Source organism: Strongylocentrotus purpuratus, unplaced genomic scaffold (genome assembly GCF_000002235.5).
Source record: "Strongylocentrotus purpuratus isolate Spur 01 unplaced genomic scaffold, Spur_5.0 spur5_contig_862, whole genome shotgun sequence".
NCBI classification, from domain to species: Eukaryota; Metazoa; Echinodermata; class Echinoidea; order Camarodonta; family Strongylocentrotidae; genus Strongylocentrotus; species Strongylocentrotus purpuratus.
Window position 1 is genome coordinate 402,762 of NW_022145571.1, and position 15,697 is coordinate 418,458.

Genomic DNA, 15,697 nt, shown 5'->3' on the forward strand with positions numbered 1-15,697 from the left:
TCAAACCAACAAACAATGAAATATCACTTCAATCTTGGGGGGGGGGGGGGGGTGGGGGGCTGTGCCCCTGTCTGTCTCTCCCTGTCCTGTCTCCCACTGTATATCTTAAATGGGAATTCCGTTTCGATTACTTAAGAAGGTGATATATTAACTTGTAGTTCTACATGTAAATTAATTTTGTATCGTTACGTTTTTCCATTTATCATTTATACCAACCGCAATACAAACACTGTCAACGTTTACGCTAAAAACAGAATTTTATCTTTTTGTCCAAAAATATGACGTGGCGTCTTCAATTCAGTGTATATAATGATGAACAAAGGTCACAGAGTTTTGCATTCAGCACCTACATTGCACACGGCCCCATAAACCCTTCTGAGCTGAACACTTTATGTTATATCATATTAAAATTAAAGTACCCAAATACCTCATAACAAACAGTATATTTTTTGTTATTCTAAGACTAATATCATTCTCACACTGAGACATTACAGTTGGTTATTCATTTTTATTAGGCCTCGTGTAATGGTATTTTTTATTTTTTTTACATATAGGCCTAATTGGCTAAGTTAAGTGTTGCACGCGGCCCTCAAGTCATTGGCAGACGTAAACATATTTTGTGATACTACATGACGTATTTCAATACCTTTTTGACAATCTATTTTGTATTGATTTGGTGAGATAAAGATTATGGGTCATGCACTATTCTCCAATGTAAGCTGAGCTTGATGAAATAACATCTGCGTCATTACCACCAATCGTGGTGGATTTCGATCAACCTCCAAGTCAAACTTTTGTTTTTGAAAACATGGAGGGGTAAAGAATATGTATAGATTGAATAATATTTCAATTAATTATTAAAAAAACGTTCAGATGCTATGTTATTGAATGGATCTCATCAGCTACTGTAATGTTCATCACCAAGTCTGTAAAAACTGTTCCTTATTTCAATTAAACTCAATTATGAGAGTTCTTTATTCAATTAAAAACAAATCATCATGAGAAAAACTGGTTTAACATAACATCATGGTACATGTATGGTCCTTCATTCACTTTACTCTAATGCACTATTTTGTTGTTTGTATCTGCCCATACTTTTTCTGAGACATTACTTTCAAAATGATTGTATAGGTCCTATATCTTATTCTGATATGAAAACTGAATAGAGGATTAAGAGGGAAAATACACCCTGCTAATATAGTCAAGATAGTGTGAGTTGTTGACCAAAAGATGAGGAAAGATATGAATAAAAGTCTGAGGAAAAAAGTTACAAGGCAATTTTAATTTTGTGATGGAACATTGTGTTCACTGACAGCTACTGGGGAACTACGGTGTTGATAGTGATCATGTGACTGAGATCCTAGATACATTCAATTCTTACATCGTACCCTCCCCGGGTACCCTCGCTCAACGTCGATTGATATTCTCATACATGGACCCTTGTCCGGGACCCTTGTAAGATAGAAAATAATTGTTTTCACATAATCATTGCACGATGGTTTCATGAACCTTTTTGCAAATTGATCTTTATAGAACGATTAACAATTTGTATTACATATCAAAGCAGAATTAACAAACAAACAAAGCTTTTAAATGTCGTATTTTGAACGAGTTGAAGCGTTTGGTAAATATAGAATCAATCATAATTTGGCGCTCACATAACCTCATGACAATGTTATATTGATTGATTGATTGACTAATTGATTTCATTAGTTGACAGGATAGTATAGTAATAATGACTGCTTTGAGAGACATAGTTCATGATAATTAACAGTTCCCATTTACTACAATAAACCATTTTTTAGAAGTGATCACACAGATTTTGATTCATGAACAATTATTTCTATGGCGGAAAAGCATGTTTCGTCTCTATCTTTGTTTTATTATGCATTCCCTTGGTAAATCTTATGTATGAGGCAATCTTGCTATATGGAATGTGATACAAACCAATACAAAACCTACAATGAACGTACGCTATAGTGAATACTCGGTGGGTTGGATTGATCGGACGGTTAGAGAAGGCTTCATTAGAACATAATATGTACATTTTTATTCTTCTTTAAAAGTGCAGCCAGTTTCTACATCAAGAGGTGATCACAACAAAGTTTTGAGAGTACATCTCCGAAATTGTATGTTCCGAAATAATAATAATAATGATAACAATTATGACGATAATAATAATAATGAGAATAATTTTAATGATCGTAATAATCATAATATTGAAGATAATAAATCATAATCATAATCATACAACCACTAAGACTAGTGAAACTATTCAGAGGCTAATTATGAAATTAAGAAAAGTAATGTAGGAGAAATACAAAAAAGACCACATACTAATTGTGTTGAATTGCTTTCGAGATGTTATATCTTGGTTTTGTAGATCAGTGGCAGCTAAACCCCTCCTTTCTATTTGTTGTCCTTTGACGTAAAGTGTTCAGAGTTGCACACGGCCCTCAATTCAATACGTGTGGCCAGGTCAATATCTTCTGCGATTTAGAGCATATGTTAGTAAATGACTATCAACATCCCCTAATCATAGTCTATTTTGTATTGATTTAGTGAGATTAAGATTATGCGATGTGCACGATCCTCATTTAAAAGCTTACCTGGATAGAATAACATCTGCATCATTCCCATCAAACATGGACTCCCTTGGATGATCCTCTAAGTCAAACATTTGTCTCTGGGGTAAAGATGTATGGAAGATGTGCTGGCTGATTATAACCCCATAACCAAAGGCAATACCATACTCAATAATCATATCAATAATCATAACCCACTGCTATAACCATAATCATATACATTTTCTATCCATGTACATGTACGAATATTTCGGAGATATTTTCGTGAATCCGCCTTATATCTCAGGGAACTTTTTGTCCCTTCTTATTGTATTTGCCTGCACAATTCGCTATAATAGCTGATTTTTGTTTTCCTATTTTAATATCTTTCTCCCTTTTTCTTTTCACAGTCTCTGCCTTGTAGCGCTCTTTATCTTCCTCCACATGAACCTTTCTGTCCCCCTTCTTTTTCTTCTTCTACCCCCTCCTCTCTCTCTCTCTCTCTCTCTCTCTCTCTCTCTATCTCTATCTCTCTCCCTATATATATATATAAATATATATATATATATATATATATATATATATATATATATATATACCTCAATCTATTATCTCGCTTCCTTTATTTCTGCCCCTCTGTGCCTCGTCCAATACCCTCTCCTCTGTAATTGTATGGCCACCTCACTTTATTTCTACCGGTGTTTCTTCTCTGATCTCCCTCCCTCATGCTTGGAATATCCTTAGTGTCTTCTTTTTGTTATTCGTATAGTAAACACGACGAAATTAATCAAAACCACAATATTTTGAGGAAAGAATAATCCTTAGGAGCTATGTATTTCCATTTATTCAATATCCGTATATATAGTTGCAAGAAAGATATGTTTGAGAAATATTCCTTATAATATATTGTTGTAAGAAAAATAGTTAGATAGATAGGGATAGATAGATAGATAGATAGATAGATAGAGAGAGACAGAGAGACAGATAGAGAGAGACAGAGAGACAGAGAGAGCAAGGTAGCAAAACGCATCTTCAGAGGCCTATTTACAGCTAAAGCCGGGGTAATAATCTCCAAGTTTGGAAGCGCTTAGTGATTCTGATAAGCGCTATATAAAAACTGAGTATTATTATTATTATTACCACCGATCGGTACCGGAAAATGTCATTCTCTTTTCAATTTATTTAAGTGGTCTAAAACAGACTTTGCAATGTCACTCTTTTAATTGTCATTGTTCTGCAGATGATAACTAAGTGTATACATAATGTTACCTACCCAAACAAATGTCATTGGTATTATTCGAAAGTTTGGGACTTGTATTAATGATATAAATAAATGGATGGGCTGTAACTCCTTGAAGTAAAAAGGGAAGTCCACCCTGATCAGAAAATCAGAAAAATGAAAGAAACAATTTAGTGAAAGTTCGACCAATATCTGAATAAACACAGAAGATAAATATGAGTATTGCGTAAGATGAATAATAATTTTTGAACTTTCCCATTTCTTTGACATGTTTGATGTCTGTTTGGAAGAAATTCACAGAGGAAATGTCCCCTGAAAGATTACTCCTTCAAAAAATCTCATTGAGGAAATATGACGAGACAAAAACTTGTATTCCTCTTGTTTGTGTAGTCACATATACCTTCATGTGGAATCTATGTTATTTTGAGCAAGAATGAGTACATTTATTCTCATGTTAATCCTACGAAAACCTAACAGTATTTATCAATTCTTATTTTACTGCTTCGTCAATGTTTCCAAATTGCTTCCGGATGGTTTCTACAATTTAGTTACATGATCAGTACTTGACTCTGTCTATAATGTCCATATGGAGCTCGAGATGCAACTTAAAAGAATGTAATACTTATATTGCATACCGGTTCATCGGTCAATGGGTAATTAACAAACCTAGGTTCCGAGCAATGCTCGAATCCATGACTTCCATATACATGCACTCAGGTGCTGATGTAAACTTCAGTATACTTTCACACCCCCCCCCCAGAAAAAGATACTATTTTTAGTGACTTTAGCCAACATTATTTAGAACCTGACCACATGCGCGTCGTACAGGCCCGCTTTCTCGTTATAATAGAGAATATTGATGATATATCATAAAATAGCATTTCAATCGCAAACTGATAAGCTGTCTTCACAGTTTGCTTACGTATTTAACCTGCGGTTATTGATCCGCTTAGTATTATTTTTAAAGCAGGCATGTCATTATAATCGTCCTGTGATTAAGATAGCGTTAGATAATGAAATATAAATGAGTCAATGAAATCCATATAAAAGATTCAAATTGTTGTTCTTGTGGGAAACCGGACGATAGGTTCTTCAAGATGAAGCTGTTTATTCTTGTTGCTCTCGTTGCTGCGGCTTCAGCCGTACGATATGATGGGTGAGTCTCTAAATAATCACTAAACTTTCGTTCATTGTGAGGGTTACTTCATTACCTCTCAAACTTTGCTAAAAGGACTATTAAAAAAAGATATATGTTAACAAAAAGTCATTGTAACCAGTTTTCATTAAAGTAGATATTTATTGATTTTAAAAACTAACTTTATTTTCATTATTGCAAAGTTGAAACTTTGATTCGACAAGTTTATCAAAATTCAATGCTTGGAAACATTCGAAGTAATGATTATTATAAATTACAAAACGCTTAAATACGGCCCCGGCATAGCACCTGAAGAGCTCTCCGAACGCTGCTGAGATGTGTGAGATCACAGTATGGACTTGACTTGCACAAGCAGACGATGTCCCATGACATCTCACACATTTTCAGTGCCTATGTTTTCATCTTCTCTTGAGTTCTTTCTCTTACTTCACTACCGTCAGGCTAAATGTATAATCTATTGCCTCACTCTAAACCCCGCGCATGGTTTTATTTTGATGACAAATGCAGCGACACAAAAATAAAGGAATCTGTTGCTTGTAAACAAAATAAGACGCCATTGTATATTCAGCTGCACACACCGGGGTATGTTCGGCGGTTTAAGAGGGAACAAATGCCTTCCTTAATATCATTCCGGGGCTTTTCAATTTGAAAGTCTGGTTTCTTTGATTGTTAATTAACCCCTATCCTGTGTATTTACAAGCAAAAGATTTTAGTTATCAGAATCGGGTCATATCCCCTTTTGAATGGTTTGACATGCCATTACATTTATATACACTAAACTCATTATAATTTGAGAAATAATAGCTTTGAAATTATGTTCATTCTCTATGGGATGTCGTCTGCTTGGGCAGTGTTGGTCCATATAGTGACGTCATTAAAACATCGTTATGTTTCCGGCGAATCTCTCGTATATCCCAGCTGCTATGGAGGTGGTTGTATTTTTATTTTTTATAAATCACCCGATATGTAGTTGACCTAAAACTTGTCCGATGGCCATCTGTTAGCTTACCAGTTTCTAGTGATACATTAGTTGACATATTTGTGATCTTCTTTGAATTTCACCTTTAAAGCCCCTCTAAAGCGTTGGGAGCCCCAAATTCGCCCCAAATTTGATGGCAAATTTCACTTAAACTGCATCATAATGTGAAAGACGATGTCATCTAAGACACACTTCTGCCCAGATTCCCCCCCCCCCCAGAAAAATTTAGTTTTCCTTCATCTATATTCGACTTCAAACATATTTGTTTTTAAAATCCTTGCAGAAATGTGTCTTAAATGATGATGATGATTCACAGCATTTGTATGGCGCCATAATATATCTGTCTCAAAAAACATTCAAAGGCGCGAGCTCCTCCAATAAAATTAGCATTTAAATGTCTGAAGGAAGATGTGAGTCTTGAGTGAAGCTTTGAAGTGGTTCAGGTTGTCAATTTCGCGAATAGACGATGGGAGGGAATTCCACAGACGAGGAGCAATAGAGGAAATAAGTTGTACGAAGCGAAAAGAGCAACACTTGAAATCTCAAGCACAATAGTGATTCTCAAAAGAAATTAAATGTACCAAATGGTTTGTTCTCGAAATCGATGTTGGGAATGGTTTTGCCCATGGAAGCAATTCGTGACAATGATGACTGTTTCACTTGGCTCCCCATGATCAGCATTTATTTAATGGATGTTTTTTAATATTGTATAATCTATAACTATGTCTGTGGGATTTAAGCAATGATAATTATGTTTAAAAAAACTGATCAAAGCCAAATGGCATTACGCTTGAAAACACAGCAAAAGAGTTGTAGTACATTTAAGGCATTTATTGAGGGGGAAACTGTAAAACTGTATTCCAAAATGTCAAAGGGAGGCGGGAGCAAAATATTTGAAAACCATTAAGTCCGACATCGCTGGGAACACAAAAAATATCATTGTAAACGGGATGATGACACAAGAAATGTATGATAATTCTAATAAAATAAGTAGATTGTCAGAAGATATCGATAAAATTACTGTTCCGTAATTATAGAATTTCTTGAATATCCCATATAATCTCTATTAGTCCTATTTATGTGTATTGCTTTGTTTCGTTGTGCCTTAAAGAATTATATTATTAAACTGCTACTCAATTATTTATATCATATCGTTATTGAAATTAGTAAGCAAAAGCGAAATTGGTATGAGCGATTTTCAAAAGCCTAATTAAGGCCTTTTACGCACAAAATCCTGTCCTCTTCCTTTTCTTTTCATTCTTTAGAATTTGTTGTGCATTTGTCACGTCTGTAAATGATTCTGAGTAACCTACTTGGTTTTGTAATATAAGTATTTTTGTAGTCTGTTTTTATTATTTGTTCTATTTTTGTATTTCGCTATGTTATTCTGTATGCATATCATTATATATATATATATATATATATATATATATATATATATATATATATATATAATATCATTGTTTGCTTTCTAGAATGAGTTGGAAATACTGTTTTGAATTGAAAAGAAATATATATAATAAGAAATAAATGTTCTGAGACATTTTTTCTCTTTCGATATTCACATTTTTTCTTCATTTCTATTAGATACCAGGCTCTTCGTGTGGAGCCACGGGATGACCTTCAGCTTGACTTCCTCAACTCATTGCAAAAGGAACTAGAAGGAAAGGTAGGCAACAAGTGGTCATGGTGGGATCTCAGAGTGTGTGTACCACAGTGTGATCACAAAGTGTGAACACCACAGTGGGATCACAGAGTGTGCGTGCCGCAGTGTGATCACAGTGCGCATGTACCATAATGAGATCAGAGAGTGTGAATACACGGTGATCACATAGTGTGTGCACCACAGCGTGATCACAGTGTGTGTGCACTACAGTATGATCTCAGAGTGCATGCACCACAGCGTGTTCACAAAGTGTGTGCACCATAATGTGAGTAGAGAGTGTGAATACCACAGTGTGATCACAGAGTGTGAACACCACAGTGTGATCACAGAGTGTGTGCACCACAGTGTGATCACAGAGTGCAAGCACCACAGCGTGATAACAGAGTACGTGAATACCACAGTGTGGTCACATAGTATTAATCACTAGTGTGATCTCAGTGTGTGTGCACCACAGTGTGATTAGAGAGTGTGAACACCACAGTGTGGTCACATGGTACTAATCACTAGTGTAATCTCAGAGTGCAAGCCACAGTGTGAACGCCGCAATGTAATCACAGAGTATATACTGTGAAAACCACAGTTTGATCAAAATATTTAAAATTCAAGTGTGATCACAGTAAATAAACATCAAAGTGAGATCACAGATTGAAGAAAAAAATGATCACAAGATGAAAGCACCAAAGTGAATTTAAGCACTGCAATGTGATCACTGAGTGTAACGTGAACACTTTTACACTTTTAATGATGTAATCAAACTGTTCGCACAATGCGTCATTTCGGATAGGGTTGATATTCCTGTTACCAAACAGAAAAGTACCTGCTGTAAAGCTATGATGGTTAATCATGTAATCCCCTAGTTGCGAATGCGGAGTATTAATCAATTAATTTCCCCCTCCTTCCATAGATATCTTTCTGGTCTCAACCCCTGACCACCAAGCGGCCGACCGACATCGTGGTCCAACCTCGTTTCCAAGATGACCTCAAGGAAATCCTGGAAGCCAAACAGATCAAGTACTCTGTCATGATCGACGATGTCCAGACCTTGATCGACTCGCAGTCCCGCTCCGACGATGATGTCAACACCATGGCAGATTTCGATTACAGTGTCTACCACACATACGAAGAGGTGAAGTTATCCTAACGAGAAATCAATTTAAGTAAAATGAAATGGAAAAGAAGAGCTTAAAGATAAAGTTGAGTTCTGGTCATGCGATTGCATTGTGAAAGAAGGTTCTGGAGTCATCAAATCATAATAAATATGGCCCAGTCTTGGTAAAGTAACAAGCACTGCACCCAGAAAGAAGTACATGGGACTACACAAATGGTGTCTGGCCTACTTACCTTGAATTCCTCATCCTTCTATGCTCATTATCCAGCCAGGATACATTTTCTACCAAAATTGTTTGGCAAATGACATTTATTTGTAATCTCGAACATTCAGTGGAAGTTTCGTTTGATTCTGTGAGAATTCATTTTCCTGTTTTACCAGAACTCAAGTTTATCTTAAAAATGTGAAAGTAGCATAATTTATTTTAAAAAGAATTAAGCAATTTATGTATCGAAAGGGAAAGATTGACAAGTGTATAATAATTTCAAACTTGCTACTTGTTCAAGACACTAGATATAGATTTCTACATTAAAATATTACATGCCAATCAGATGAAAACGATGTAAAATGTCAATTGGCAAGAGTCTGTATATCTATAAAGCAGAATAGATGCCGAATGTTTTCTTCCTTACTGTGTTACCAATTAAAGTATACGGAATGTCCTTCTCTTATCTTAATTCATGATTGTAAACAATTTGTACCATATACTAAAGCAATGAATGCTGTACTTTAAAATGAATATTATTTTCTATCATCTTCTGGTGTTTGAATGTCGTTTTTGTTTTATCATATGAATTTATTTATTAGGTCTGATTATTTTGACTGTTATTTTTTCACTTGTTTGATAGATCCAAGCTTGGGTATTTGAGATCACTGCCGCACACAGCGCCATTGCTCAACAATTCCAGATCGCTACGTCTTCTGAAGGCCGTCCTATCAATGCTGTAAAGGTAAGCAATAACATCTTAACGATTACAACTTTTAGTTTGCCTTTTTGTCAGCATTAAACAAATTTAAATACGCGAGTCGACTTATGTGAGGAAAAATGTATAATGTTTCTCTTGATAAGGTCTTCTCATGTTCTTTGCAGGATCGAGATGAATATGAACTCCATAAATAAGAACATCCATTATTATTTTTGTTCATTATTATCGAGATGTATGTTATCCTCCTAACTGTGAATCCGTTCGTCACACTATCTCTCTCTCTCTCTCTCTCTCTATTCACCGTTTCTTTCATAGATCTCTCTGTTCCTCTCTCAAATAGTTTATCACATTTTCCTCCACATCCTCTCTTTTCCTTCTAGATAATGACTGGAGGTGTTGGTACAAAGAAGGCCGTCTACTGGCAGGGAGGTATCCACGCTCGTGAGTGGGTTTCGCCAGCTACTGTCATGTTCATTACTAAGTCTGTAAGCATTGTTCCTTATTAAGTAAAAATCAATCATGAGAGCACATTATTAAAAAAAGGAAGGCTTCTGAAATCTTTACATCATGAAATAGTCTTCCTAGACATAGAAACAAAAGGATTAGGGATCGAATACTTACCTGATTCAATTCAATTCAAATGAACAATTGATGCGTATGTTTATAAGGCATTTTCTCTAAGGCGTTGCTCAGCACTGTTAATTGGGTCCCTGGCAGGATCTATTCCTTAAAATGCACTGTGCGCTTCGATGCGATACAGCCTTTTTCATATCTTTTGGTTCCTCAAATTACCCAATTTGTCTCGCTGCATTTAAATATAAACAATAAGTTAACTATAATGTAGTGAAATTCATTACACCATTATGCCCATTTGCTTCAATCCCATTCAGTACAAGCCAGCTCAATTAAAAACAATCCATTTCAAAATAATGTGATCGAACATTATGTTTGACCCTCGTTTTAACTGACCCTACTTTATCTTTCCCCTGACAGCTGCTTGAGAACTACGGTGTTGACAGCGATGTGACTGAGATCCTAGACAAATTCGATTACTACATCGTGCCCTCGCTCAACGTCGATGGATATTCTTATACATGGACTAGTGTAAGCATAGACCACCAAATCGGGGGGGGGGGGATGGCTGATGCCCCTCAAAAATTTCAAGGGGGGCATACTCGAGTTTGCCCTCTCCCTCTTTTTTCTGTTTTCTTCTTTGCAAGAAATAGAGAAAATAGCATCAGTTTCATTACAATATTTATCATTGTAATGGATAAATAAATCAGATAATTTTTAGTGCAATCAAATGCAAACTTTCGGCATTTCAGAATCAATGCTACCTCGAATATGAGCACAGATTGTGTATCAGGAAAGTGTAAAAACTCTATCTACCATAGGCACCGGAATCCGGAGCGCAACATTATTCCATCTTACACATCGGAGGGTTTGGAAAAAAATATAATAATGATGACTATAATTATGTTCTGCGGCGTTCCAATGCTCTTAAATACAAGGTTCGTCATTCTAAGACCGAGATTCTGGCATTATAGCTCTCGATGCCCTCTGACATGATAATAGATAGAAGCAGTGTAAACCTGTAAACCCCGTGTACTCAAGGCGTCGGACGATCTGTCCTTCTTTCAAGGGGAAGAGAAATCGTTTTGATTCCCCCTTCATTCATAAGTCCATGATTTATTCAGTGTAAAGATTAGCTCTCTCGGGCTTTAAACGCAATGTTTAAACAGGTTTGTTTTTTCAATAATTCATTTGGCCCTCAAAAAGACCTTTCTAGACAAAAAAAATGAAATTATGTTGTATTGGCAATATATCAAGCATGAACTAACAAGATCAGAGAATATTAACAGTAGCATAGCGTTCCTCAAACAGTGACACGAACTTGTTTATGAAATAAATACATTTTCGTTTATAATGGTGTCAAATTATTTTCATGATATTACAGGACCGTTTGTGGAGAAAGACTCGATCTATTAACAGCGGTAGCGTTTGCCGAGGAGTAGATCCTAACAGAAACTATGAGTATGAATGGGGAGGTACGTACAAATAGGCTATTGCCAGATAGTTTGTCACCTATGTTAATTTCATAAATTCTGTTGCTCTAATTATATTGGTACATCTTTACCAAATACAAACTACATGTAGTTAAATACTATCCCTTTTTGCAAATCGTTATGAACATTTTCTTTCTATTTTTTTGTTTAGGAGTTATTTTCGTTTACCCTGATCGATTTCAATTTCTGTACTTATGCCATAATATATGCATTATTAAGAATAATGACTTACACAACTCTTCAAGCACAGAATAAGTGTGTGAGAGAAAGAGTTTATGTTCTATTGTCTTATTCTAGTTTATCGTTACCCGAAGTTTAACTTATCTGTCCTATATATGTATGAGTAGTGTTTTTAATAATAAAAATTATAAGGGTATACTGTTAATACTTGGTAAACGATTGCACAAGAAATTAATGGGGGGTTGGTGCTATTAAAGACTTTACGCAGATAACTTATTGACCAAACCGCCCATTTCATCAACAGTTTGATTGTTACATATAATCCCTACATTACCAATGCTGTTAGTCAATGTGTCCTTTTTAATTTCAGGCGAGGGTGCCAGCACCAGTGCCTGCTCAGACACGTACCGAGGCCCTAGAGCTTTCTCTGAACCCGAGATCGCTGGATCCTCCTCTTTCCTTCTGAACGCTAACCAGGAGTTCGTGTGCTACATCGACTTCCATAGTTACTCTCAGCTCTGGCTTGCTCCCTGGTCATACACGGCCAGAGCTCGCCTTCCAAATGACATGGATGATCACGTAAGAAATTAACGATTAGGAATTGTGATGATGTATGACGCAAAGAAGGACGATGATGACGATGATGGTGGTAGTGAGTATGGTGATTGACGGTGAGATAATGGTGATGATGACTCTTGATCATTATGATGATGATGACAATAATGACGGATGATGATGATATTGATGGACGAGTGACGGTGATTATGATGAACGGAGGTGAAAATACTGATGAGTATGCTACTCCTATTAATTTCATCATGACAATGATTATGTTGAATGTGATGATGATTACGATGATGATGGATATTGATGGCAATTGAGATAATGATGATTATAGGCAAAGGAGACAGAGATGATAATGATGTTAATGATAATGGAGCTGGATCGTAAAAATTGATGAGGAGGAGGAAGAGGAGGAGGAGGATGGAGACGGATGGACGGTGATGGTGCTACTTTTGTTTATAATGAACATCGTGGTTATGATGATGGCTGTCGTCATGGTCGTGGTCATGATAATGGTTGTTAAAATGAGGCAGGTTATGATGTGGTGATGCTGGTGAACATGAGGATTATGCTGTGATGATGGTGGTGATTATGAGGATTATACTGTGATGATGATGGTGAACATGAGGATTATACTGTGATGATGCTGGTGATGATGATGATGAAGATTATCACGATGACAGTGACAGCAATTTGGTGATAATGACTATATATCAGAATGATCGAGCAAATTGTGTAAAGAAATGTTCATGTTCAACTGTGATCGTTAGTGATGATAATGTGACAGCAGGTAACATTTCATGTGTTTACTTGTTTGTGATGAAGGCGATATGCTGCATGCTGATGACAATGGCGATTTAAAAAAAAACACTGAAATTTCGATGGAACATGTTGCACGGCTACGATCGTACTATAAGCAATTTTTGTAACATATTGTATAATGAAAATTATTATCATTATCATTATCATAATTGTCATTATTGTCATTATTGTTATTATTATTATTATTATTATCATCATCATTATTAGTAATATTATTAAAATGTTACATTTTAATAATACTATACTAATAATGATGATGATAATAATAATATTATAAATATTATAATTGTTATTATCATTATTATTGTCATTCTTATTAATTCTACTTTTCTTGCTTTTATTATCATTATCATTATTATAAGTATTGTATTGTATGATTTATTAACCTAGTAACAATATTAACATAGTAACACCAATCTCTTGTATACAGGATGAGGCTGCAGCCAAGGCTGTGAATGCTCTACAGAGTGTGTATGGTACCGAATATATCTATGGACCGTCTGCTAGGACACTCTGTAAGTTACCATGATTACAACTATCTATTGATACTCCAGCCTAGGAGATTTCAAACTAATTTCTACTTTAGATTATGAAACTTTTAGATTTTATACGAATAGGCATTCTGAAGACTTAAAGGCCGGGGAATATTTATCGAGCCTTTGCAACAGCAGAAGCAGCTCAGAATCGGGCATCCATCTTTTTCGCCATTTTTAATGTTTGTTCATGTTAGTTTTTAAATACATTTGAAGCTAGTTAACGAAATATAATTAAGAAAGACACGCAAGCGGGTAGAACTAAAATCTGATATCGTAACAGAAATAAAGTTTATCTCTAGCCTTAAGATAATATATAACTTTCTTCCTTATCCAGAAAAACAATTTTATAACAAGGGCGTAATACCTTTATAAATTAAAAAAAAAGAGTGAAGTAGAATTTTCCTGAAGATCTCAAGTCAACAGCATACTTTAAAAGAATGTCTTCCTTTGGATTTGAAAATAAATTAAAACAAGTGTACATACATGTATATAAATAATTTTCCCGAAATATTAATGTTTATTGTCTTAGGATCGGACTTATGTTTCGAGCTTTCAAGTAGGGGAAAAGTCCTAAGAAGTAGCAAACTGTGGTTACGTTAGTGACATCACTAACAAACAGTCGTAAGACTAGCCACCAACTGGTAACCGACTTGGCCTTTTAAAGTACCATGACATTCAACACTCAACACTCTGACAATACGTTTTCGACATTTGGTTTTAAATGATATTGTAATTTATCTCCAAATCAAATGAAAGTCAGTCAACAGGCGTGTAATAGCCTTTAAATATTCAAAAATTGTATTGACCCCCCCTTTTTTTTTCTTTCTTCAATATTTACCAGACGCCGCCTCTGGATGTAGTGAAGATTGGGGCTACGCCACTCTGGGGGCCAAGTACTCGTACGTGGTGGAGCTGAGGGATACAGGAAGGTACGGCTTCCTGCTCCCTGCTAACCAGATCATCCCGACTGGTCAGGAGACATATGAAGCAGTCAAGGCACTCTGCAAACATATGGCGGACGAATACTAGTAGATCATTCAGCGACCATTGCTCACAATATTCAAAAACACTTATCTGGACTGTAGCAATCTTGTAAGAAACGGATCATAGATTAAAATAGATGTCATAAAAATTTACCCTCTCTCTCTCTCTCTTTCTCTCTCTCACTCTCTCTGCACTGTATAATTTAATGTCGTCTTATGAAGGAATTATTTCGATGCCTCTACCGCATATGACGTTTCCTTGGAGTTTATTGAATGGATCGGTCTAACATTGGCATGAAATAATCATATCATCATTTATTCTTAGTTCAAACATAGGACGTACTAATTATACCCAGTTGTGTATATGTAAATGTATATGATTGTTAACGGAAAAAAGAAAGAAATATATTTGAAATCCTTACATTGTGTTAAAATTGTGTTTTTCTTGTGTATGTAGGGTGAACATGAATGTGACGCAGTGGTGTATCATTGTGCGTCTTTTAAATATTAATTTCAAGTGTAGATTCCAATAAACACACATAAAGGAATGAAGAATAAGATGATAATACTCAGAGCGTTATCTTGGTTTCATGGATGATACACATTAATAATACATGTAAGTTATTGCCCCTCCTATGAAATTCAACAATTTCAAACAACTGTAATACCAAATGACAGATAACATGCACGAACTTCCCTTTCTGTAACTAGACGTGTTAAAAACGTGACGCAAAAAATATTCCTAATCATCGATGAGAAAAGACCAGCCTGTTAGCAGTTTTTCTTTGGCTGACACAAACTTGAAATAAGATAATGTCAAAATGATCGATGGATTATTGATAACGATTCAAAATAAGGGGTTATACTCATATTTAATAGCTGGGCTTTGTAATATTGATATGCCACG

The 15,697-nt window shown here is 35.5% G+C and overlaps 1 protein-coding gene across 1 annotated transcript; it reads left to right on the forward strand.

Moving 5' to 3' along the window:
- Positions 1 to 4,863: 4,863 nt before the first annotated feature.
- On the forward strand, positions 4,864 to 15,204 carry LOC115918269 (carboxypeptidase B-like). Its single transcript, XM_030972033.1, has 10 exons — positions 4,864 to 4,960; positions 7,527 to 7,608; positions 8,510 to 8,731; positions 9,562 to 9,663; positions 10,020 to 10,124; positions 10,633 to 10,743; positions 11,597 to 11,687; positions 12,256 to 12,464; positions 13,702 to 13,786; positions 14,649 to 15,204. Exons 1-10 carry the CDS (start codon positions 4,902 to 4,904, stop codon positions 14,834 to 14,836), a joined length of 1,254 nt encoding a protein of 417 aa, XP_030827893.1. The 5' UTR covers positions 4,864 to 4,901; the 3' UTR covers positions 14,837 to 15,204.
- The last annotated feature ends 493 nt before the right edge of the window (positions 15,205 to 15,697 follow it).